This window comes from Callorhinus ursinus, unplaced genomic scaffold (genome assembly GCF_003265705.2).
Source record: "Callorhinus ursinus isolate GAN/ISIS: 27379988/994484 unplaced genomic scaffold, GSC_fseal_2.0 scaffold5, whole genome shotgun sequence".
NCBI classification, from domain to species: domain Eukaryota; kingdom Metazoa; phylum Chordata; class Mammalia; order Carnivora; family Otariidae; genus Callorhinus; species Callorhinus ursinus.
The window spans coordinates 80,216,633-80,242,179 of record NW_027397067.1 but is presented as its reverse complement, the minus strand read 5'-3'; the positions used below and the strand labels follow the sequence as shown (position 1 = coordinate 80,242,179).

Here is a 25,547-nt window from a genome sequence, read left to right as displayed (position 1 = left end):
GCCGCTCCTCACTCCTCCCCTGAGACAGGATGCCTCCGGTGGGTTTGAGCAGAGTCTGCCCTCCAGCCCCTGGCTGCTGTGTAGACGCGGGGGTGGGGGTGGGCGTGGGCGTGGAGGGAGGACCAGTTAGGATTCGCGGAATAATCCCCTGGAAGGTAGTGAGGGTTCGGACCTGTATACTCGCAGGGGAGAGGGGGAAGCTGATGGATTCTAGGTCCGTGGTACTTGTCCTAAAGGTGGAGGCAGGCAGATTTAGACACGGTCTAGACGTGCGGGAAAGTCAGGGGTGACGTTGTGGCCCTGAGCAGTGGCCTGATGATTGAGATGAAGACACGGGGTGTGTGTGTAAGAGGGGGGGGGTCTTGGTGACTCTGTCAGGTGGGTTTGGAGGAGTCGGGGATCTGCCTGGTTTGGGGAGGGGCAGAGAGAATGGGAGGACAGGAGGTGGAGCCACCTAGTGTGACCGAGTGGGAATTGGGAGAGAGGGAGGGCAAGGCAGTGGTGTGAGCAGGGGCGTTCGTGGGGAGCAGGTCTGAGGGACGGCAAGAGTCGACCTGGGACACGTAGAGTCTGTGGTGTCTACTGGACCTCAGCTGGAGGGCAGCAGGAAGTTCCCAGGGGCGTAGGGACGGGAGAGGCATCCAGTGGTGGTCAGGATATGGAGAGTGCTGGCAGCCATTTGGCTAGGTGAGATCACCAAAGGCCTGCTGTGCATGGTGCACGGGTGGGTGGATGGGGAGAGCTAGTGAGCAGGGTCCAGGACTAAGAGGCAGGAAGGTAGGAGGAACCAGGAGCAGCTGGATGCAGCCAACGCTGGACAGAGAAGGAGCGACCCGCTTACCGTCAGGGGCTGCCAGTGGCACAGGTGGGCGGAGGGTTGACCACGTGATGTGGTGACCTTGCAGGAGCCGCTCCGTCTGTGTGAGGGGGACACCGGTCCGCCTGAAGAGCTGGGGAAGAATTAGGAAGCAACTGAACACAACCAGTGGATCGATGGTTGGCAGAGAGTGGGAGCCAAAGATTGTTTTGCTCCTGGAGTCTGTTGGGGTTCACTTTTTACCTGTGAACATCTTTGTGCTCGTTCTGTAGAGTTTCTCCAAGAAGACACTCCCAGGTTGAGAGTTACTTTCTTTTCACACTTCGGCAATATTACTTCGGTTTTGGGGCAGTTTTGCAGTCAGCTTCTGTCTCATCTGGGTTGCTTTATGGCTGATCCGTGTTTTTGTCTCTCATGCCTTAGAACATCTTTTCTCGGTCTTTGTCTCATTTTGTTTAAAATGGAAGTAAGTGCAGCGTGTTGGGCTCCTGTCGGGAATAGCCCGCTGGAGAGGGGAGGGTTATGACAGAAGGAGGGATTGCTGGAGCCGTGTCCCTGACTTCAGGCACCGATCTGCAGGTGGGGGGCTGGGCCCGGCGAGGACACCATAGTTCTTCCGGATGACAGAAGCTCACAGAGGTGGGGGCCTGGGGGGGGGTGGCTCTTCTGGGGGCTGTGAAGCCCTCCCTGAGTCCGAAGCTGAGGGGAGGGTGTGGGAAGAAGGTGCTGGACGTTTGGCCTGGATTGGACAGGCTACTGGTGGGGTCACGGGAGGCCGGAGGTCTCTACGGAAGTGTGGGGGCAATCAGCAGCATGGTGTTGGTGTCTCACGTGGGGCCCAGGTTCAGGCCAGCATTGCATCAACCCTGGATCCCTGGGGAGCCCGCCTGTGCTCAGCTGACCAGCTTCTCGTTTTGTTTTCTTTCTGCCCGTAGGTAAAGGTGTCCCTGTGAGCCCTGCAGCACATCCGAAAGCCCGATTCTTCTGGGCGCTTTGCAGCGGGACGTCCCTTCCCTGTGTTGGGCTGTGTGCTGTTGGCAGCCTGAGACCCAGCTTTTCCAGGCCTGTTGTTAGTGTCCCCCATTTCCTTGGGTGAGGACGTGATTGACAGAGGTCTCCTTCCTTGACAGCATGGGTATTTAAGATGTGCTCGTATGGCCTTCTTTGTTGTCACAGGACTGAGTGGCAGTTGGACATCTAAACTGTACTGAATGGGGGGCCCTTGCAGGGAGCAGCACTTTGGCCAGGAAGATCTGGTTGATGTGGCACCACAGAAACTCGGTGTTTGTTTCCGTTACCTGTTGCCGTGGGAAAAGCCCTCCAGACTGAGCAGCTTGAAGCAGCAACTGTTGTGCTCATGGACTCTATGGGTCAGAAGCGTGGACTGGACACAGACGGGAGACGCTGCTTCCCTGCTCCAGTATGCCTCAGCCGGGAGGGAGGGAGGGGGTGGCTCAGGGCTGGGGCCATCTGGAGACCTCTCCACCCACACGTCTGACACCCGGGCTGGGTTGACGCCAAGGCTGGTTTCAGTAGGGACTGTTGGCCAGAGTGCCCGTGCGGCCTCTCTGTGTGACTTGGGCTGAGTTCTTCGAGGAAGCGTGTCAGGAGGAAGTATCGGGAACGCAGACGTTCCCAGGGAGCGGGAGGAAGCTGCATGGCCTCCTCTGACCCAGCCTCCCAAATCCCCATCATTTCCATTTCTACCCTGCCCAGACTCAAGGGGAGGGGACGTGGACCCCAGCTCTCAATGGCAAAGGGTTTGGGCTGCTTTAAAACCGCTGCTGTGTTGTCCTTTCAAAACACTCAGCTAGGTCCTACATCACATTACGAGGCAGAGCCTCATAGCTGGCTGAGTGGCTCAGGATAGCCGTCAGATGCCTGGTGTCCATCAGATGCCTGGTGTTCTTGACCGACAGTGCACGGGAAAGCCTGATTCTGTGTGAGCGCTTTCAGCCCTCTGCCATCCCACGTTACAGCGGCTACGAGCTCCTTACCCTTCCAGTCCATCCTGATCCAGCCAGGCGGCCAGAGGAGGCCTTGTGGCTCCTGGAAGGGTCCAGACTTTGGAATCAGAGGTGCCTGAGTCCAGGTCCTAGCTCTGCCACCATGGATCTGTGTGACCTCAGATAAGTCACTTCACCTGTGTCCGTCTGTGTCTCTTCTGCAAATTGGTGAAAATCCCTGCCTTGCCAGATGTGTTGCCAACATTACAGAAAAAGTGAGGTGCCATTTGGGCACCTGGCACTTAGATTATAATAATTGGGAGGCGTTGCTGGGGAGTATCCTTATCTAATTCAGCAATATCACTAATAGAGTTAAACATCACACCTTCTCAACTCTGGTAGGAAGTAACCACCCAGAATCTGGCCCCCTTTTTTTTTTTTTTTTTTTTTTTTTTTTTTAAGAGAGGGAGAGAGAGACAGAATCTCAAGCAGCCTCCACCCTAATGCAGAGCCCGATGGAGGGTTCAGTCTTGCGACCCTGAGACCATGACCTGAGCCAAAATCAAGAGCTGGACGCTTAACTGTCTGAGCCACCAGGCGTCCCTCCGGCTTTTTTTTCTATGAACAAGCGAACATTTCTTGGATCTTTAAGCCCCCTGTGGTGCTGACTTATCAGTGTGTGGCAGGGGTCTGAACAGAGAACGTTCATTAACACGAGGCCAGATGGCAGAGGCGATCACTGAGCACAAGACTAATTAATTGAGGTATCTTTCAAGCAGATTCAACCCTTGCCCCTCCTTTGTACCTGTGGTTTTTGTTGTTTGTAAATGGCATCTTTGTAAAAGTAATTTTCCTAATTAGTAGTTGTTCAGGTGTAGGAATGCAATGGATTTTTAGAGTCTTGTTTTTAGCAAGCTTGTTGAATTCTATTTAGTTCTAACTATTGTCTGTGAATTTCATTTTAGTTTTATACGGGAGACCGTGTCATCTACCTGTGGCGGTTTCGCGGTCTTGTTTCACGGCATGTTGTTTCTTTTTGTTTTGTTACTGCACTTGCTAACGTCTGTTGAAGTGGTGATTTCAAGCCTCACCGTTTGGTTCTGACCTCAAAAGAAATCTGTCTAATACTGCTTTAGTGGGAGTGCTGTTTTCAGGAAGTTTTTATTGGATAACCTTTATTAGGTCCAAGAAGTCCCTTCGAAGTTGCCAGGTTTGTCTGCTGGGTTTTCTCTTGTTGTCTAAACCGTGAGAGGGTCTTGGTTTTCAGACAGCGTAAGGAATGTTTGGCTGGGCCACTGTTAGGTCTGTGTGAACGCTCTCAGCTAGAGGGCTGCCTGTACCTTACAGGCGGTGTGTGAATGCACATCCCTGTGAATGGGGGGCCCCCTCACCACAGGTTCTCATGGCAGAGGCGCAGCCCATAGCTGACCACCCAGCTTCACAGGGCGGGCACCACAGCTCAGCCTCGGTTCTGTGGGAAGACCTGCAGCTCGGCCGCAAACCTCTGAAGTCCAAGGTCCTGTGGACTCTGGTGTCAGCAGCTACATGTGTGATAGAGGTGTCACAGAGGAGGGGGTGGGTTGGAGAACGTGGCGTGTTATTATCATGTTGCTCTGGTTGAACGGACTGAACAAGAGCACAGAGCCAGAGAAATAGGCAGTGAGGTGGGTCTTGTGAACTGCCACATGGGAAGGATTGTCCCGCCAGAAGGTGGCAGGTGCTCCGGTTGGCTCTGGGCCCCGCGGGGTTTCCAGGAGAGATGACGTCCGCGGTGGCTCTGGTTTTTAGGGGAGGAAGGGAGGGGCAGGTTACAGAGAGGAGCGGGGCGGGTTGGGGAGGGAGAGAGCAGGTGGAAGCTGAGTTGGGGGCTTGCTGCAGCGTGCAGGGTGACCCGTGCGCAGAGAGCCCAGGGTCGCTGGGGGTCCTGCCACCTAGTGGGCTCATTTGAATGGGGAGATGGAGGTGTTCTCCTGAGGAGCCGTCAGGCCTGGCAGGGAATGGGGAAGGGCAGGGGATTGTCCTGGATAAGGTTCTGTGGAAGTGATGGGGCTGAACAGGAAGAAATGTAACATCACGGCAGGTCAGGATTTAAGCCGGGTTTGGTCTTCTAGGTTTGGCGGTGGATCAGAAGGAGCTGCTTTGTGATGTCACGCCTCCCGTAACTGAACCTAAACCAGCGGGTCCTGCCGAGTCCTGCTGCCTTGGTCTGAGATACTTCTTTTGGGTGTGATGGTTTCAAAATGTCTGACAAAGCCCCTGACTCTGTCCTCCATAAGGCTTGTGGGAACTCTTGTGTATGTCCCTTTTCTGCCCGTGTTGCCTTATCGAGCGGCTGAGCTGCTTTGTGGGGCCCTCAGCCCCTCGTGCCGTCTGGTCTCCTTCCTCCTTTCCCTTCTGTGTGGGACCACATAGAATTACTCACTCGATGGGGGACAGGCGCCCGTTGTCACCTGTCAGTTCCCCAGACGGGCAGATGACATTGTCGTGTGTTAGCAGATGACGGGGAGATACCTTGCTGGTAAAAGTAGATGTTTATTCTTTTCAAGACTGGCAAAACTTAAGACTTCACTCAGTAGCCCCGTGGGACAAGACTGAAGTTGCGGTTTTTAATTTTTAGATATCATTTTTTTCTTCTTGATTCCTGTTCTCTCAAAATTCACCGGGCCTCACAAGCTAATACTGATGGATCTGGTTTCGGTGGATATGCGTTCGCTAGAGATACCCGGATGCTTACTCTGAGGCCATTACCCATGTTAAGGCTTGAAGTCAGGAGTGAGCCCCCGTGGAAAGAGGAGCCCTGGCCCCGGAAGCCACTCGGTGGCCATGCCTTGCTTGCCAGGAGAGCAGGGAGGAAAAGCCGTGGCACCCGTGCATGTTCACGGAAGGTGCTTGCCCTGAGGCGACACTGCATTCTGTTTTCTTTTCCATTAAAAAATAATAAGAATAAATAAAATGCTGGTGGCTACCTGCATTTGGTGGTCAAGGCTGTAGCTGGATTGGGGGGCTGCTTGGGCCGGCCCCACCCTGCCTGAGTACCAGTGCCACACTCCCCAGGATTAATGGTGCAGCCTCGTGGGGAATGGCAGTGTGTGCTCGGCACCGAGACCCTCGGCGCGTGCATGCTGCTGGAAAGGGTGTAGGTAAATGAGGCGGTTTCTGGCCGCCTCAGAAACTGAACCATGTAAGTGAAGGGAGGGAGACAGGGGATTTCCCCCCCATCCCGAGTCAGACAGCTGTGCAAAGTAGTGGGGTCCCTGCTGAGGTAGGGCCGTGGGGCACATTTATAAATGAGTGGAAATAGGTCTTCTGAGGTTTTTTTCTTTTATGCACTTTCAGTATGGGTTCCCTTTATCTGGGATAGAAAATCCAAATCATGGCTTTAATCTTGTACTTGAAGTAACCTGCTAGCTTGCAGTCAGGAAGAAGAGCATGAGGAGTTTTGGGACAAGGATGTGTGGGTTTATACCCTGCCCTGTGGGGTGCCTTTGGGCAAGTCCCAGGGACTGGCAGGCACCAAGGGGTTCCTTGGGACAGGGCCTCGTGGCTGCAGTGTGGGGCCGGGGTCAGATGCTGCACTTGGCAGGTGGCACATGGCTGCCCATCTTACCGACGATGGAGCGTCTCTGCCAAGCCGGGCGCCCGCCACTCCACCTGTTTGCGTCTCTGGGGCTTCACATATACATGGGAATCATAACAGACCTGCCTCAAATCTTGAATTGGGCAAGTTTTTAAATCTCTCTGGATGTCTGTTAAGTGAGGTACTGACTATGTTTACCTCTTAGTTTTTATTTAACTTTGGAAAATATCGAACAGAGAAAAATAGAATAGTAAACACCCATTTATCCTCTCCCAGATTTTGTTCGTAGTTGCTTTTGTCAGTTTTTAAAAGGTAGCTTTATTATTATTTTTCTAATGATAAATATAATGTGCCCACTTAAAAAAAATAGAGGCATCAAGAAGAGTAGGAAGATCAGTTGTAATGTGAGCACTTGGAAATAATTCCTGTGGATATTTAGTTTTATGAGGCTTCTGTAAATTTCCCCTTCTGACACCAAATGTGCATGTGCAAATATGGGACAAATGGGGTTGCACCAGACACCGTTTTGGAACTTCCTCGCACTTAAGCCAGACAGGGTATCTTCCCACGTGATGGTGTAGAGGTGCGGTGTCGGTAAATTAGTGCAGTAGGCTTTCCACAGGTAAACATTCATACCACCCTCTGTCTTCTGTTACAGAGGATGAATGCTCTGTGGGTAGGTGTCTGCGTGTTTTAGGATAAAGGCCTACACCTTGAGTTACTCCGTCAAAGGGCACATGATTTTAAAAGATTTCTGAAATAGCTTTCTTCAATAGCAATCTTCAGAAAAGATTTCTTCAATACCATCAAGCTTAAATGAGAGTGATCATTTTTTCCAAGCTCTTGTAAGTGTCAGGCAAAAAAATATTTACAATTTTAATTCACATTTTTTCGACAGAGGGCTGGAGATGTTTTCTCTTTGTTGGCTACTAGTATTTCCTACACATACTATCAGCCCCAGCCATATCCGATGCCCATTTTCCTGTGGGAGTTTTAAATCCTTAGTAATTTATTTTACCTTTTTTTTTTTTTTAGAGATTTTATTTATTCATTTCACAGAGCGAGAGCGGGCCCACAAGCAGGGGGAACGGCAGGCAGAGGGAGAGGGAGAAGCAGACTCCCCGCGGAGCAGGGAGCCGGATGTGGGACTCGATCCCAGGACCCTGAGATCATGACCTGAGCCGAAGGCAGACGCTTAACCGACTGAGCCCCCCAGGCGCCCCAAATCTTTAGTAATTTATATAAACTCTGTTTATTCAGGTTTACATTTTCAGGTTTGTGAATTTATTGTCACAAAATTTTATGAATTTGTTGAGCAATCAGAGAAGCTTTAAAAATCTTATGTAGTCAGACTCATCTTTTGTGACCCCTGCATTTTGGCTCCAAGAAAGAGAGCATTCTGATTCCCAAATGATACGTTATTAAATTTTGAAGTATTTCTTTGGTTGTCTTTGTTTCACTTAGAAACGTTAGCTATTACAGTTCGTATCCGTTTGGAATTTGTTTTGTAATAAGATGTGAGGGAGCGCACCTTAACTTTCCCCTCAGATATTCAGAGAGTTGTGCCGGCTTTCCTTCTCTCTCATCCCACGACTGAAATGCTGTCTCAGCCCACCTGCACTGTCCTCACGGCTGCTCCTGCTGTCTCTCGTGATTCTCTGCCTGTCGTCTTCGGAGGTGAGCGCCTTGAGGACAGGGACGCAGTAGGCACTCAGGAAATGCTGCACGAGTGGAATCAGACAGAGTTGGTGTATATGAAATGCTTCGTATGGGGCCGGGCACACAGACCTCAGTTACGTGGTGCCGAGGGCTAATAGAACGAATTTGGGGGACCTACATTATTATGCACTGTTAGGTCACCCACCTCTTTTAAAAAATTCATTTGATTTCAATATACCCACTATCTCCAAAGGACTTGAGGCAGACTTGGCCTGGCCGCAGAGCTCACATGCTCTGCTAGCAACAGGACCTGCACCGAGCCCAGCTGTGCCTGTCAGTAGCCTTCCCGGTGTCTCATCTGTAAACTGGGGGTCCCTCGTGCCTGACCCGGGGTGAGGAGTAGACAAGAAGGTGCACGTGGAGGTTTCTGCAGCGTGCATGGTGCACCAGGAGTCCCATTTCTTCCTAAGGTCTCGTGGGAGAGCTTAAACTAATACATGCACTAGAAAGGGTAGTTACACATTTTCTCTTGGTGTTGAGAGATGTCCTTGGTAACTGGGATGGATTCGTTACTGTCAAAGAGTACAAAATTCTGAACTTTCTGCTTAAGAGGGATGGGAACAGAAAGGTGATAGGTTAGATTCTTGTACGTTTGGGGTGATAAAAAGAAGGATTTAGGTTCTTTGGGGAAAAAGACGTTCCTGAAGTATGAGAGATGTCCTAAGAACTCTTCTGTGAGGGAGGTTGGTTGATTCCATGGGCCATGTTGGCAGAGGGCTCGGCTGGACACAGTCTTTGCGGTCCGCTGGCCTGGCACCGAGTCACCCTCCAGGGAACCCTGGTTCCTGTCTGTGAAGCGAAGGCAGTTCGCGCCCAGGAGGGTGGACGCAAGGATGGGTGAGGAGGTGTCTGGAGTGCACCCCGAGTGTGGTAGGCGCTTGATAAATGCAGCTTCTTCAGTCGAAATGGTGGAGACAGCTTGCAGAAGATGGAATAATAGTCTGCGTAAATGCTTCATGTTTTTGCCATAAAACGCTTGGCATTGAGTTACAAGTCGTTTCTACGGAGAGTGAGTGTGGCACTGAGGTATTCTTTTATTCATCAGTTCATTCATTCGTTCAACGGTTGTACAAAACCAGACGTAATCCCTGCCCTGGTGATGCTTACATTCTAGTGGGAGAGGCAATTACTAGTCAGAGAATCACAAAATAAATCACAAAATAAATAGGAAGTCAAAACTGGTAAGTGCCGTGGAGAGGGAAAGGCGCTATAGGATAGATAGTCTCGTGTATTCACCGAGCTTTTGTAAAGTGCGTGGCTAACTTTTCTGACAAGTGCGTCAAAGAACCATTGGTCCACAGAGCAGGACAGCCGCGGGTGGGGCTCACACCAACCGTTTGGGGGACGTTCCGGTGGGAGATAATTTATGTTTTATAAGTATTTCTTTAATTCCTCCTTATTTTTATTACAGTATTTGTAATATTGTTCACTAAAGACAGATGGGGTTAGGTCAGAGGGGATATCTTTGACATGGGGGAAAGTTTATTACAACAATTTTTATGGGAAATTTTTCTTTTTGCAGATCACAGGGGTGACTTTGGGGAAGCATTTCTCAAAGAAATAGTGTTTTAAATGATGGTTGGAGGTTCACAAAAGCCTATTTAAAAATTCTTTGTGGGTGAAGTTACTTTGAATTTGCAATGAAGATAAAGAATAATCTTGTTAGTCACTGGCATGAGGGTAGTTGGATGTTTGTTTTATAATTAATCCTAAACTGTACATATGTGTCATATATTCTTATGCATGCTATACTGCTCACTAAAACGAGGTTAAAATATTTTTGGAGTATTACTCATTCAAGCACAAAAGTTGAGTGAGGCAGTTTAGTAGCAAATCTTCCTGCTGACTTGGCTTGCCTCCCCCAGGCACCCCTCCCCTCCCCGCCTTGGGCACCTGCCAGGACCGCACCCTCACCTGGGAGCACCTGCTTCGCCCAGCCCCTCGCCCCCTCACCGCTGCCCCCCCAGAGTGACTGGCTTCTCTCTCTTCCCCGTTGCCTCCCAGGGCCATTTCTTTGGGTGTTGCCAAGAACCAGGCTGTGACAGATTGGAATTTCCCAGAGAGTTTTTTTTACCAAGAGAGGAAGAAAAGAAAAGACTTACAGGAACTGTGGCCTGCATGAAGGTGACACATTTCAAGAGAACAGCTCTTTGACTCCATGGTTGGCTTCTTTCCGTGCAGGACTGTCCTTCCCCCACCTTGTCCTGGGAGCCTACCTAGGGTTTTGTCTGGGTTCTTCTGTCTCTCCTCATCCTCATAGTGGGAGGTGCGGAGCAAACCTGCCAAGGGTGAGGGGCGGAAGTGAGTGCCTCCCTCGGGTGTGGGCACATCCTCATGCTGGAGAAAGGGACTCCTGATGGTCTGCATCAGCTGTGGAGTGTTTTCTGAGCCCCCTGCCCTCTGGGCTCACATTCAGTGTCCCGATGAAGCTCCCTGGCGGGGCCACCTGCGTCCTGAGCACAGATGCCTGGATCCAGTGTGCTGAGAATGGAGTTCCTCCTAGGCAGTGATTATGTACACCTGCTAGCCTCGGTCCACCGCTGGGTCCCCCCTCGTGTCCCATTTTACTTTCGGTGTGCCCTTGCGAGCTTGGGGAGCTCCCAAGTGGAGGTGGGCTTGCGGAGGTTGGGGCTGGGGCTGAGCGCTGGCAGTTACGGACTGCGTCCCAGCTGGGCTCTTCTCTTCTCGGCCGTGTGCCTGCACTGGATGTGGGAGCAGAAGCCCCCTGCCTTGGCATTTGACCAGACAAAACCCATCTCTCTGGGAACTCGGGCGAGGTTTGGTTTGGGGTGTCTGTTTCTTCCCCTCACAGTTGGCTCGTCGGTCGCCCGGGTCTAACACTGCAGTTTTGCAGAGAGCGTGTAGTTGTTTTATCTCCAGCTGACAGGAGCAGATGTTTCTGTCTGCATTCTTAGCGCTTCATTCTGAGAATGCATCCATTCAGTTCACCAGAAAGGCTGCCGTGATTGTGTTATTGTAGTTCCGTTGGCTTGGGTGGCCATAGGCGAGACCGGCCTGTATAGGCAACAGGTGGATTCGCCAAGTGGCAGCCATATGTCCTGGTTGTAGCAGGAGAGTGCTGGTCGGACGGCATCTGCTTTCTGGTCTGTGCCCCGGGGAGTGGTCAGAACCTGTCCTCTTTTAGCCCATGGTGAAAGCAAAGGTACAGGAGACACACGGACCTGGGTGGTGGTCCAGCTCGGCCACTGCCTGGCTGGGGGTCCTGACCAGTCACTCAGCCCCAACGGAGCTGATGCCGGGCTTGGCCCCCATTGTGGCATGGCAGGGCTGAGCTATTTTTGTCACTTTCTTTTGTTTTAGTTTTGTCATAGTTTCTGGCTGATACCCAATATAATGAAAACAGAGTTCTAAAAGGAAACTGGAGGATACATGACATTGAATACTAATGCTCACTTCGAGGTTCTGGAAGGAGCTTGACAATAGCTTCATGGTGTTTGATGGCACATCTTTGAATATCCTGGTCCCACTGAGATGCGGGTGCTGGTGGGCTGGGCTTCCTTCCTGGAGGGATGCCCTGTGCCAGCCCCACAGTCAGTCAATACAGAGCCTGGAACGTGCTTCACTTGCCAGTCACTGAGAGCCAGACTGCGTTTATTTAATGACTCTGTGAGCTAGATTTTTCTTGAGGAACATTTAAGTCACCCAAGGGTGAGGAGTCACGCAGGTCTTTTTGTTTTGGAGGATTCTGGGCTCCAGTGAGATGGCGGGAAAGGAACACTGGCGGGGGTGGGGAAAGTCCCACGCTCCCTTCTCTGGGCGCTCTCTCTCCGCCCTCCCCCAGGCAGAGCCCCCAGACCCGCCTGGAGCCAGGCTCACAGTCCGTGACTCAGAGCAGGTTTTGGGGGAAAGGGTGAGTTATTCTCTCCCATCGGTTTCCAAGGTGACTTCTGGCCCCAAATTCTGCTGCTATTTATTATGTGTCATCAGTGGCCACGGGTGTTGATCTTGGCCTGATGGTGTAAGCAGGCGCCGAGACATTTGCGTTTGTCCTGGTTGTGAGGCAGACGGGCGGCTGGGTGGCAGGAGGAGGCTGGGCGTGTGGGGGTGGGCCGAGGCCGCGGTGAGCCCGCATCTGCCCGCCAGCGTCCAGGCCTTACGGGTTCCGCAGGTTTTTTAAGAATCCAGTTCCATGTGCTTCAGTATTTAGAAAATAGCAGGAATCAAGAGCTTTGAACAATTATGCTTGCTTGTCTGCTGCGGGCTTTCTCTGCTGGTCGCCAGATAACTTGCGACTGCTCACTTCTTCCCCCGATTTACTTCTAGGTGAACAGACAGAGTGGTGGGGTCCTGAGACCACGTCCAGGTTGGGTCTTGGGACACAGATTGGCCTCACGCTTTAAACGCAAGGCCATGCTGTCAGGCCTTAGCAGGATGTCAGATTTCTGATTCCCAACGCCGAGCCCCTGCCTGGTAGGCGGCCTGTGTGATGAGCCTGGAGACCGGTTGTCATGGCAGCCGGTAAATCATGAGCTCACATCACATCAGGGACAGGCACTTGTGGGGCAGCCACGGAGACGGAAATCCCAGTTCTTGGGCCTGCAGGGCGTGGTGTTGTGTGCAGGGCCCTCCCTGTCCGAGGACCGGCACACCGCCCACCCTCCACACCGCCACAAACCGGGGAGGTTTTGTGACGTTATTGGGAACTGAGACACTGTCTTCTCTGCTCAGAGATGAGGCCACCCCGTCTCCTTAGAGCAGGCAGTTCTCACGCAGTTGGAGTCATGAACCCCTTTGTCAGTCTCGTGAAGGTTATGGGTGGATCCCTTTCAGAATAACGTTTTTCAAGGCACAGAACAAAACACATAGGATAATGAGGAAAGCCGGTCATGTTGAAATACACTTAAAATAACAAAACAAATGTTACCACGTTTGATTTTGAAGTAGCAGTGAGCTTAAAGATTTTTTATTTATTTGAGAGAGAGAGAGAGAGAGGGAGAGAGAGTGCGCGCGAGCGGGGGGGGGGGGGGGGGATGGAGAAACCCCAGGCCGACTCCAAGTAGAGCGCAGAGCCTGTCTCTGGGCTCGACCCCACGACTCTCACATCATGCCCTGAGCTGAAACCAAGAGTCGGATGCTCAACCAGCTGAGCCACCCAGGTGCCCCCAAGTAGCAGTGAGTTTAAACCCACTTTGCGGTACCTGTTAACAGCTGCCGTGTGACAGGGGAGTCCTTGTGTTTTTCCTGTGTCATAGGTACATACTGGTGTGGTTGGTTGTCCTTGCTCATAGTGGAAAGGAGCGCTACATTTCACTTAGAGCTCAGTCCAAGTTCACAGACCCTCCGAGTTGGCTGTGTGGATCCTGGGCTGAGACCTCCCGGCTCCGGGGTGCATGCTCCCCTTGGTCCTCCCTCCGAAGGGCTGAGCTTCTCTGGTCCTTAGATGGTGGGCAGGGTGTCTCACCATCAGGGCGCTGGCCCAGGGTGCTCGGTCTGGTCAGGACTGGTCCTGGGGACACCTGGTGGCGGGACTTGTACCTCAGGAAGCCAGACCAGCTGCCTGGATGTAGGCCATGGTAGACGGGCAGGCAGGACAGGGAAGCAGGTGCGTGCTGCCTGGTGGCAGCGCCGTGGGTTCCGAATTTGCCCGCCACGCCTGGTGTGTGTGGCTTCATCCTGAGGCAGAGATGGGCCTTGGAGCTCACGTGTCTCTCGAGGAAGCCAGGACATCCCTGAGAGAGAAAAATCACAGAGTGCTGGTGTAAAGGACTAGGGAAAGCAGTGGAGCTGAGAAGTGGGGAGCTGAGAAGTGGGGAGCAGTACCTCATTCCTGTTGGGCCTGGCCTCCCACACGCGCGTCTCCTGGGTTCTTTCGGTGGACACTTGGATGGCTCCTGGCTGGGTGCTGAGGCCAACAGAGATGTGTCCTGGAAGGGCACTCATCGTGTGGTCGCCTGGACACCAGGAAGTGACTGAAACAAAGCATGGTGGTTGATGGAGCCCAGGACACCCCAAGGCCTGGTGTGCTGTGTGGGGCATCAGTAAACACAGGTCCCAAGCTGAGCCTTGAAATGATGGTGTGCCCATGGCCAGGAGGCCTCTGACTTGTTGGGCAGGGTAGCTGGGAGGGCTGAGATGGTGAACTGTGGCGGGTGGGCAGGGCTCGGCAGCAGCACTGGGGGGCACAGAAGGCGCTGGTCCTGTAGATTTTGAGGCCCGGAATCTGGACTCAGGCCCCCAGTCCTGTTCCCGTTTGTGCACACCTGCCTCTCTCTCTCTCTCAGACCCTGCGCTCCCTGGGGGCCGGAGCCGTGCATGGCCTGGGCACTGCCTGCAGCCTAGGGTCGGATTTAGGAGATTAATTGGTCAGCAAGTCCATTGTTCTAGAGGCTGGGAGCCTGGAGCCCAAGCCAGCGAGGGGTGAAGATGGGTCTGGACGGCTGTGTTTTCAGTGTGCGGGTGGAAGGGTGGGCAAGGAGAGCATCAGGGAGAGGGCAGAGATGGTGGGCGGCCGTGGGAGCCCCAAGGCTGGTGCTGTGGCGGGTGGTCCCCCGCGCGCTGAGCCCTCTGGCTGGCCCCCTGCTTCCTCTCCACGGATGTAGGTAGAGATGTTCCTACGTGGGTCTTCAGCACAGCATTTAATTTTTAAAGTGAAAATTTGGAAACCACTGAAATGCATCAGCAGGAGATGGCTCAGTGAGGAATGCGGTCATTAAAGATTCGTTGTGGAGAATTGCATAATAGAATGTTAAATGAAAGCAGCCAGGGATAAATCTGCATAGTTGCACACATTGTGTGTTATGTGTGTATGTAGAAGACTGACGTTTTAACAGGGATTATCTCTGATGGCATTTCAGGCAACTTTTATTTTCTTTGTATTTTTCTGTATTTTCTGTAATAAGTGTGTATTTTGATATCAGAGAAAAATCTACGCTATATGAAAGCAATCACAGCGTCCATCATTACAGACAGGGAAGCCAGGCCCGTTCGCTCAGCGGGCTGTCACCCACAGGGGCCCCTTTAGCAAGTGCTCCGTGATCTGTAGTTAAGTGCAGAAGGCCGGTGAGGAGGGGGGCATGCCCGGTGGCCCCTACCCACAGGCTCCCAAGTATCTGGTACGTCCTGAACGAGGTAACACGCGTGTGAGATTTCTGGAAGGGAGCCGCCTCCCTCCTCTTGGAGGGGCTCTGCTGTGTGTGAGGCTGCCTTCCGTCGTGGGGCCGGCGGCTGGTGTAGCCGCGGGCGCCCACCCGCGGGAGAACCTCCGCAAGCCTTCCCTTCTTCTCCGTGCCCCTCACACCGTCTCCCCCGGGAAACTGTGCTCTGCTCTCGCAGTGTTCATCCCCATAGTGAACGGGTCAGAATATCACCTTGGATCCTTGGTTCTGTGACCTCCCAGTTCCAGGTGGGAGAGAGGAAAGGTGATTGCGTGGGTTTAAGCTGTAGGTTTAAGCCTGAACTGCGGGCTTCTCTGTAGGGTTAGGACATCCCTCTCACATGGGCCTGAAACTGGTTTGTACTGAAACCACGAGATCTCCACAGTAGGCCGTGCCCCGGCCTGGCCCACCCGCGGCACGGCCAGTTGTGCCCTGCTGGCCATTCCCCTGCGTCTGTCAGGTGCCAGGAGGTGCTGCCCCAGCAGCTTCCGTGGTGGGCTGTGAGCCCGGAGCCTGCTGCCCTCCTCGGCACTTCCTGGACTTAGGCCTACCTGCTGGGAGCATTTCGGTGGCCGAAGGCAGGGAACTTCCCAGCGTTGTTCAAACTGCTCCCTGGGGATCCACCTGAGACCCGGGGGCCACAGGGTCTCTGTGCCGGCTTGCCTGTCTTTACAGCCAGGGTTAGAGTCTGTAGTCCTCTGCCACGCTGGAGGGAGTAAGTTGGAGGTAAGCAAAAGCCCTGAGAGATGGTTCTTAGCAGGGTCACTGTTGGCACTTTGTCATCACACAGGACTGTGTCGATGGGCAGTGAACTGCTGCAGCACCTCCCGCCCCCCCTTCCCCGGGGCGCCCATCCACGGGAGAACCTCCGCAAGCCTTCCCTTCTTCTCTGGTCACCCCAGGTTCTTGTCCTGTGTGCCCATCCCTTACTTAGGGGGAGGGCTGGGACGAGGGTCCCACCCTGGCAAGGGGGCTGCCAGGAGATCATGCACGGGGCACATGTCACACAGCCTGGTCTGGGACCCTCCTCGGAAAAGTTGGTGACAGTCCACACCCCGAGGGGTGGATTTCTTGAGGCGGACCAGCGGCGTCCCTCAGAACACTCACTCAGAAGCAGTGACAGGCTCGCTTTCCATGGCGTCTGTAAGAAAAACACCGAAACTTCCTGGTTGCTGTGACCCAGTTACTCATACAGGAAGTCGATTACTCATTCACTACGTTTCCCTTTCACTGATTGAGATGTGGCTCTAAAAATGGAATTTTTAAGCACGTGTGCCGAGTCAGCAGCGGCAGTTCCGCACACACTCATCGCCTACGTCACCTGACGCTGGGTTAGAGGCTCGGGCTGCCCTGCCCTCGGGACTCGCCCGGTTGGTGCCGACTCACCGGTGCGTCGGTGGGGGGCTCAGGGGGCTGTGCAGGCCTTGGACCCGCCGTTTCCCTCCCCCAGCTGTGTTCCTGGATGAGAAAGGAGGGCTTGCCTTCCCATTCCCAAGGATTCCCCCCCCCCCCCAGGGCAGCGGTAGGACCAGCACAGACACCCCAGGAGACGCCTTCCCAACAGAACTGTGTGCTCTGTGGCCAGGCGGGGAGAGGTGGCTGCACGCGGCCTGGGGCGGGGGCGGCGGCAGGTGCAGTCCTGGGCGTCAGGCATGGTTTTCACAAGCAGAGGGAAGCTGCATGTCTCCGGGAAGGCTGGAGAAGGTAGGAGCACCTGAAAGGTGGGGAGGATTGCTTGGCCTGCCTCGGGCTGGCTGGCATGGCCACAGCTGGAGAGGAGCTGGGGTCTTCCCATGGGGTAGGGCTTTGGGGCAGGGTTCCCCACTGAGCTGCGAGGTCCCCGCCGAGCAGCTCAGGGGCGTCTCTCTGGTGAAGTCTTCCCAGATCCTCCTCCTCTTGGGCTGTCACTTATCCAGCAGATGTTCACAGCGCCCATGGTGGAGGAGGCTGAGTTGAGAACCGCCCCCCATCTCCGCAGCACAGGCTTGCCAAGCACCCTGTCCGGTGGGCGGTGGCTCGGGGTGCGGAGCCCTCCCTGCCTACCCCTGTTCCTCCCCTGCACATCTGCATCAGACTCCTCCTGCAGCACGGGTCAGGGGAAACGGACCTCATGGAGACTTGCTCTCTGGGCGATACTGGAATTAATTTTCCGAGTCATCTGTGTTAACCGTGATGAAGGTGTGTGTGCTGTTCAGCATTTGGTTTTCATCTCAGAACATTATCCACCTGTTGGGGCCAGGAGCTAACAGTCCCAGGAAAGTGGCCGTCGCCTGCACACCACTCTGTCCCTTTCTCATGCGCACGTGCTCTTGTGTGCACCTTGGCCCGTGCTGGGTCCTCTTGGGTGCTTGGTTCGTGAGTCCTGCTTGTCTTGGCAGTTTACACTTGGGATTGACTCCCTGTGAAGTATAAAAATGAATCCAGGATCTCTCCGAGGACTGAGGCTGGGCGGGAGTCTATCCTCTTTGGTAGGAGACTTTCCTTCCTGAGGGCATAAAACTGCTGGGAACTCTCCCGGCTCAGCTCGGAAAACTATTAGAGCTTTAACTTGTGATTGTATATTCCACACACCTTCCCACGAGTTGTCAGTATTTTCATTGTTAAAAGCCAGAAGCAAGGAAGAAATATCTTGTGAAGTCACATATTTCATGAATATGTTTACCATTGTGTTTTCCCATTGCTTTTATTAATACAGGTTGGTAACGCAAGCTGTGGACAGTTTCCCTTGTTTCCCATGGCAAATATTCTGGAAGTGATAGGTATCATGGAGACAGGAGAAATAGACCCAACCAGAGAAATGGGCCGCAGGTGTGTCTGTGCCAGTGGTTGGATTTTAGGAAGGTAAACTCATCCGAATCTAGCTGGGGACGGATGGCAGCTGATGAAGCCTTGGTTCAGAAATGGGCACCCCAGCTCTCTGCTCCTGTCTGAGCCTTGGACGGCTTCACTTTTCAGAGGCAGCACCTTGGCTCCGGAGCTGTGGTGCACGGTTAAGAAACTGTGAAAAGCGCTTTGTAAACTGGAAAGCCCTTCTTCAGTGTGGATAGTGCTCCGGTTCCTGAAATGGACTGTGTCTCTGTGGCTGGACATTTCCTGGGGCACAGTTGTAACTTCTGTGGTTCAGCTGTGCTTCTGTATTGGCAAGATTCCTCTTGCTGGTTAGGCTTCTGCCTGAGAGCAGGGACCACGTGCTAGCGGGCTGTGGAGTCCACTCCTGGGTATGGTCAGGATCTGCAGTGTGTGACCTGCGCTTACAGGGAGTAAACACGCCTAATCCATTTGATGACGTGCACTCAGACAGTGTTCTGGGAGGAGACACATGAGCTGCCTGAGAGCACTATTTATTTTTGTATGCTTGGTCCTGGATGTGACCCAGCACGTAAGGGGCACACGAGTGTGCTCATTGTAGGGGTGGTGTGTTGTGTGTGAGTCTGTAAATATGGCATCTCCGGTCATAACAGCTTAGTGAGACAGACCTGAAGACTTCCAGATGGTACAACTCAGTGAGATTCATAACCTTTAAAACATGTTCGTTTTCTCATACAAAGAAAACAAAACAAAAAGTAACTGAAGGACTCTGAGTTTTTCTAGGTCAGAAATGCAGTAAAAACAGCTTAAATTATTTTTAGTAGCATACTTTTGTTTCCAGTAAATGTCAGTAGGGATTGAAGTACATGGGGTTTTGTTGTTTTTTTTTTTAATGAGGATTTAAAAAAAAAAAGATGTGAGCAAAAACTAAGAGTATTCTGTTACTGGAAAAATATTTAATTGTTTTTTTTTCTAAGCCACAGTTTGAACTTTATTAGAATTAGTGAAAATTTGAGTTGGGATGAAGTTTCTTTCTACTGTCTGGGGCGGGGGGAATACATTCCTTGATTAAATTAATGACTTACCTAGGAATGTGGGAGGGCCACCACCTTGGTGTTTTTGGCCCCTTTTGTTACATGTGACTCGTACCCCTTAGGTCTTGTCCCCTCTTCTGAGAATTCACACTGTCCCATCTTCCCAGTCTCTCATATGCAAAGAAAGAACAGCAAGTGTACATAGCGCACGTACAACCAATGAGTCACTACAGTGCATTTTTAAATCAAGAATTGGCTTGATGTTGAGGCACCTCCTTTGTGGAAATGTGGTATTGGTCTGTTGCAGAGGAGGGGGTGAGTTGTGGTTTCCAAGGGCAGGAGAGATTGCACGGATAGTCGAGTGCTCGTGTTGACCTGAGCACAGCTGTCTGAAGCCCCTGGAATGGGGGCTGGGGTGTAGGAAGTGGTGCTCAGGGCGGGGTGTGGCAAGGTGCCCGTGTGAGCGCTGGTGTTGGGAAGGCTCGGGTTTCTTGACTCTTGAGGTTGCGAACATCTTCCTTCCTGACTTCTTCCTCAAAGAGTAAAGGACTCTTTCTGAGTGACTTTTGGCAGCCTTCCCTTACGTGTCTGAGCCTCAGCTTCCACAGTTATAAATGGAAAGAGATTGACCAGATGTTTGTAGGCTTCTTGTGCATCGGGCGCTCTTAGACCCTAGGGCAGGCAGGTCTTCTTCCTGAAGTTGCTCAGGTCCAGCTGGGGAGACAGCCAGACGGGATTACCGCACAGTGTAGCAAATTTGTCCTGGAAATGTGAATAGAGCAAGCTAGAGACAGAAGTAAGGGGCTGTGACAAGTGAAGGCTGGTCCTCGGGATTGGAGGGGCAGAAGACAAGGCTGAGGCCAGATCGTGCACACCTGAAGGCTGATTGTTGGAGCCGGGTGGTGGGCAGCCACGGAAGTATGTGGGCAGGGTGAGATCAGACACTCTGGCCTGGAGTGTAGAAAGTGGGTCAGTGGGGGTGGGGGTGCCTGGAAGTCAAGACCCCGTTAGGAGGCTTCCCTCACTCCCTGTCCTGGGTGAAATGGGGATCCGAGCTGGGGTGGGGAGGGATGGATAGGAAAGCATGAATTTGAGAGGAAGCTGGTAAAATGAGGACTGTTGTGCAGTTGGCTGTGAGGATTGGGTGACAAGGGTCTTGATATTGGGGAGACCACGGCCTCATGGATGGAGGCATGTCCTGGGGGGAAAGCAGTTTAATTGGGCATGCAGTTTCAACTGTCTGTGAGCTTGTGTAACAGACGAAGGGGGCTGGGTAGAGAGCATCCAACACTTGCAGGATCTGGGCAGAGCAAGGAGAGGACCAAGGAAGGAACAATTGGAAAAAGGAGGGCATGGTGCTGCGTCACATGCCCCCGAGGGACAGAGGGTCCCTTGAGCCTGGCAGTTGGGGGGGGGGGGTCTCTGTGATGACGCAGACCTGGAGAGGGGTAGGGGCATGGGATTCAGGTTTTCCGTGGAAACGTGGGAGCACAGGGAGGGGGGGCGTGTGACAGCGAGGGTCCACGGGAGCCGGGAAGGGCGGGCCACGCACGGGAGGAGGCACACGAGTGTGCCCCAGGGGAGCCGCAGTTTCCCCGTGTAACGGGCGTTCTCTTGGCCGTTCTAGTGCTGGCACCTCCCGCGCCGCCGCCGCCGCCCATCCAAGGATATGCCTTCAAGCCTCCGCCTAGACCCGACTTCGGGACCTCCGGGAGAACAATCAAGTTACAGGCCAACTTCTTTGAAATGGACATTCCAAAAATTGACATCTATCATTATGAATTGGATATCAAGCCAGAGAAATGCCCGAGGAGAGTTAACAGGTATTCTGTCGTTTCATCCTTTATTGATCTTGATTGATTTATGTGGATAATCTATGCACACAAACCCGCCACTTTAAACTAATCAACCCTTCCATTCCCAGCAGGTCCTTCCCTGGGGGTTTCTGTTGTAGTTACTTTTTGAAAAATGTTTTGCGTATTTCGTTGTATCTTGATACGGTTGTTAAGTGGGTAGCTCCATGAGTTTGGACCAATATGTGTGCACGCCCATCGGCTCAGAACGCTGCCTCACGCCTTTTCATCAGTCCCAGCCCTAAGGCCGGTGCTCTGGCCTGTGCCAGCGGTGATTTGTTCCCTGCTGGGGGAGGGGGCTGGGACACAGAGGAGTCGTACAGCCTGTGAGACAGTCTCCCCCCACCTGCCCCTTCGACTCAGCATGACGTTTTTGAGATTGACTGGTATCGTCGTATTAATAGCTTCTTATTTTTATTGCTGAGGAATGTTTCATGATATGAATATTTCATAATTTATTCATATTCTTGTTGGATGCTTGGGCTGTCTGGGCTTTGCCATCATGAACAAAGCTGCCGTGAACATAGCTGTTCAAGTCTTTTTTTGTGGACATACATTTTCATTTCTCTTGGATACAAACTCAGAAGTGAAATTGCTGGATCATAGGGGAGGTACAGGTTTAGCTGCCTGAGAAACCTCGAAGTCGTTGTCCAGAGTGGCTGCTGACTCATTGGCCTGTCCGAGGTGTGAGGCTCTGGGTGTCCCACGTCCTTCTCAGCACGTGGGAGGGTCAGTCTGTGGGATTTTTGCTGCTTCAGTGGTGTCTCGCGGTTTCTCTTTGTGGTTTTAATTTTCATGTCCTGGTAGCTAGAAAGTTGAGCACCTTTTCATATGCTCATATCTGTAATTCCATTATATTTACACATCACGTAGTATCATGTCACATAGTATTTCTTTTTTTTTTTTTTTAAAGATGCTTATTTATTTGAGAGAGAGAGAGACCATGAGCCGGGGGTTCGGGGCGGGGGGGCAGAGGGAGAAGCACACTCCCCGCCGAGCAGGGAGCCCGACACGAGGCTCGATCCCAGGACCCCGGGATCATGACCTGAGCCGAAGGCAGACGCCCACCGACTGAGCCCCCCAGGCGCTCCCTCATAGTATTCCTAATAAAGTGTCTGTTGAAGCCTCTTCTCTGTCTTGTCTTTTGTCACTGATTTGTGGGAGTTTGTGATGTATTTGAGGTGCAAGTCTATATTGAGCATGTTTTCACCTGGTTTGAGGCTTGCCATTTCACTTTCTAAGTGGTGTCTCTTAATGAGCAGATTTTTATAATTTTGTTGACATCCAATCTATAAAATTTTGAAAATGATTATCATATTGTGTGTTCTCTTCAGGAAATCTTCGTCTATCTGAAGGGTACAGGTATTTTTTTTAAGCAGAATTAGAGTTTGGGCCTATATATATATATTTTTTTTTTTTTAAGATTTTATTTATTTATTTATTGGAGAGAGAGCGCGAGTGTGCAAGAGTGTGCACAGGCGGCGGGGAGGAGCAGAGACAGAATCTCAAGCAGACTCGGAGTTGAGCTCAGGGCCCGACATGGAGCCTGGAGATCATGACCTGAGCCAAAACCAAGAGTTGGTGGCTTAACCCAGTGGGCCACCCAGGTATCCCAGGCCTCTGTATTTATTTAAGCCTGTGGTCCATCTTGGATTAATGTATGTGTGTGGTGGGAGGTAAGGGTCTGTTGAGAAGACTTTTCTTTCCCCGTTGATTTACCTGGGCACCTTTGGGGGCAGGGGTGAAGCAGTTGATTTTCATTGCTACCAGAAAGTCCCCCGGAATGTTTTATTGCAGTGGCTTTGAAACTACAGATCAATTTGGGGAAAGTGGACACTGTTGAATCTTCTGGTCCAAACACATTACTGCTCTCCCCCTTGATTAGGTCTACTTTAATTTCTTGCAGAACTTATTCATACTTTTCAACACAGGTTTTTCATTTTATTTACTCTTAAGTATGTTGTGTTCTTTGATGTTATTATAAATTGTATTTTAAAATTTCATTGTCCAGGGAGGAAGTTTTTCAGGAGGGAATGACTGCTAAGAAGTGTGGGGTTTCTTTTTGGAGTCATGGCAAATGTTTTAAACTTAGACTGTGGTGCTCTGAGGGGGAGAACCCTGTGAATAAACTAAAACCATTTAGTTGTGCACTTTAAAATGTTGAAGAGTTTTTCATTTTTTAACAAAGATCGTTTTCTTTCTTTCCAGTTTCTAATGCATTTTCTTTCTTTCTTTCTTTCTTTCTTTCTCTTTTCTTTTTCTTTTTCTTTTTCTTTTTTTCTTTTCCTTTTCCTTTTCCTTTTCTTTCTTTCTTTCTTGCAGTGGCTTGGAAATCCAGTATACATAATGTTGAATATACGTGGTGAAAACAGACATCCTTGCCTTGTTTCCACTCTTATGGGGGAATCATTCATTCCTTCGCCTATAAAATATTCTGTTAGTTGTAGGATTTTCTTGGAGACTCTGTCAGGCTGAGGGAGTTCTCTCCTAATTTGCTGAGAAGTATCCTCACTATTAGGTGTTGGGTTCTGTCAAATGCTTTCTCTGCATCTGTTGGGGTGATCATGTAGTTTTTCTTCTTTTTTTTCCCCACGTCCTGTTTTATTTTTAAAGATTTATTTATTTATTTGAGGGAGGGTGGGGGGGCAGAGGGAGACAGAGTCTCAAGCAGACTCTGTGCTGCGTGCAGAGCCTGATGCAGGGCTTGATCTCACAACCCTGAGATCATGACCCGAGCCGAAACCAAGAGTCGGATTCTCAACTGACTTAGCCCCACAGACACCCCTTCCCACCTCCTATTAATGAGATGTATTGCATTGATTTTTTTTATGTTAAATTAGCTTGAATTTCTGAGTCATGATGTATTATTTTACTCACATCTTTAGTCATGATCAGTTATTTTCTATATTGCCAGATTTAATTTATTAGCATTTTGTTGTCAATTTTTGTGTCTCTACTTCCGAGAGACATTGATCTGTACTTCTCAGGGTTTGATAGCAGGGGTATGTGACGTTGTGACGCCCGCCGGGAGGTGCTCTGCCCTCCTCCGGATGCTGGAAGAGGAAAGTGAAAGAGTGGTATGGTTTCTTTCTTAAATGTGTGACTGAATGTGTCATTGAAATCACGTGGACCCAGAGTTTTCTTCATACTATTTAATTTCTTTATCAGAGATTGGGCTGTTCAGAATTTTCTCTCTTTGTGTCAGTTTGATAGTTTGCGTCTTTCGAGGAGTCTGTTTCATCTACATGGTTGAGTTGACTTGCTAAAAACTGTTCACAGCGTCCCTTCAACGTCTGTGGGACCTGTAGAGCAGGCCCTGTTTGTGTCTTCTCTCTGTGCCTTCATCTGCTTCGCTAGGGGTTTGTCAATTCTATTCTTCTTTTCATAGAAACGGCATTTTACTTTGCTGATTTTTCTCTTTGGTTGATGCCCCCCATCCGTTTTCTTTTCTCTGATCTTTCTTACCCTATTCATTTCGAGGTTAGATCATCAAATTTAAACCTTCCTTCTTCTCCAGTCCTTTTGTTTAAGGCTGCAGATTTCCCTCTGAGCCTGGTTTTAGCTACAGCCCACAGGTTTTGATACATTTTAATTTTCATTCAAAATATTTTCTCATTTTCCCTGTGTATTCTTCTTTAACTCATGTTTTTTTTATTTGTTTTTAGAAATGTGTTCAAATTTTAACTCTTTGGGGTTTTGGCTTTTTTTTTTTTTTGATACCCTGTTGTCATTGATTGCTAATTTAATTCCTTTATGATTAGAGAACATACTCTGTAAGATTTCAGTCTTCTGAAATCTATTGGAACTTATTTTATGGCTAAGCCTATGATTTATCTTGTTAAGTGTTATTGAGACACTTGAATGTGTATCCTGGTTTTGGTGGGGATGGAGATTTACGAGTAGTAGATGGAGTTGGTTGATAGTATTGTTCCAATCCTTTATACCCATTCTCATTGTTTTTGTCCTACTGTGATGTGGATTTGTCTATTTCTCCCTTTAGTACTGTTTTTATTTCATGTGTTTCAAAGCTCTGTTACTAGATACACACACATTTATAATTTTTTGTCTTCCATGGTAAACTGACCAAGATCTTCATCACTAGGAAGTATTCTCCATATTTTGTAACTCTCCTTGTTTAAAAAGCCTTTTCTGCCTGATTATTAATACAGTCTCAACCATTCTTAGGCTTACTGTTTAGTTGATACGTATCTTTGTACATACCCTGTGTTCTCAACCTGTGTGTGTGTGTGTGTGTGTGTTTCAAGTATGTCCATTGTAGATATCACAGGGACTTACTTTATTTCTGGATTTTAATGGGTATGTTAGATTTGCTTAAATATAATGTAAATTTAATTATCTGTGGTTGAAGTCTACCATCTCGCTCTTTTTTAAAATTTCTGTATCTGTTTTTTTATTCTTATTTCTCTTTTCCCTTCCCCTTTTGGGCTCATCAAACATTCTTTATTCCATTTATTCCCTCTTCTAGTTTGTAACTTTACCTCTTTTTGCTTTTTAAGTGATTGCTTTACAAATTTCAGTATGCATCTTTGATTTACCAGTCTACTTAGCATTAATACTGTAACTTCATATAAAATGTAAGAATTTTATAGTAGTGTAATTCTCTTTACCCATCTGTCTGTTGTTGTCATGTATTTTACTTCTGTATACATTATAAATT

At 50.5% G+C, this 25,547-nt stretch overlaps 1 protein-coding gene across 3 annotated transcripts in view; it reads left to right on the top strand.

The window, feature by feature from the left end:
• Window positions 1–25,547, top strand: part of AGO2 (argonaute RISC catalytic component 2) — a 109,976-nt gene that overhangs the window by 30,184 nt on the left and 54,245 nt on the right. For 2 of the 3 annotated variants that reach the window (XM_025871179.2, XM_073893253.1), the window contains exon 2: window positions 20,644–20,839. In XM_025871179.2, the coding sequence (XP_025726964.1) occupies window positions 20,644–20,839 (196 nt within the window). Of the gene's footprint in view, window positions 1–10,063; window positions 10,184–20,643; window positions 20,840–25,547 lie in introns of all 3 variants that reach the window. The other variant, XM_073893254.1, reaches the window with a different exon arrangement.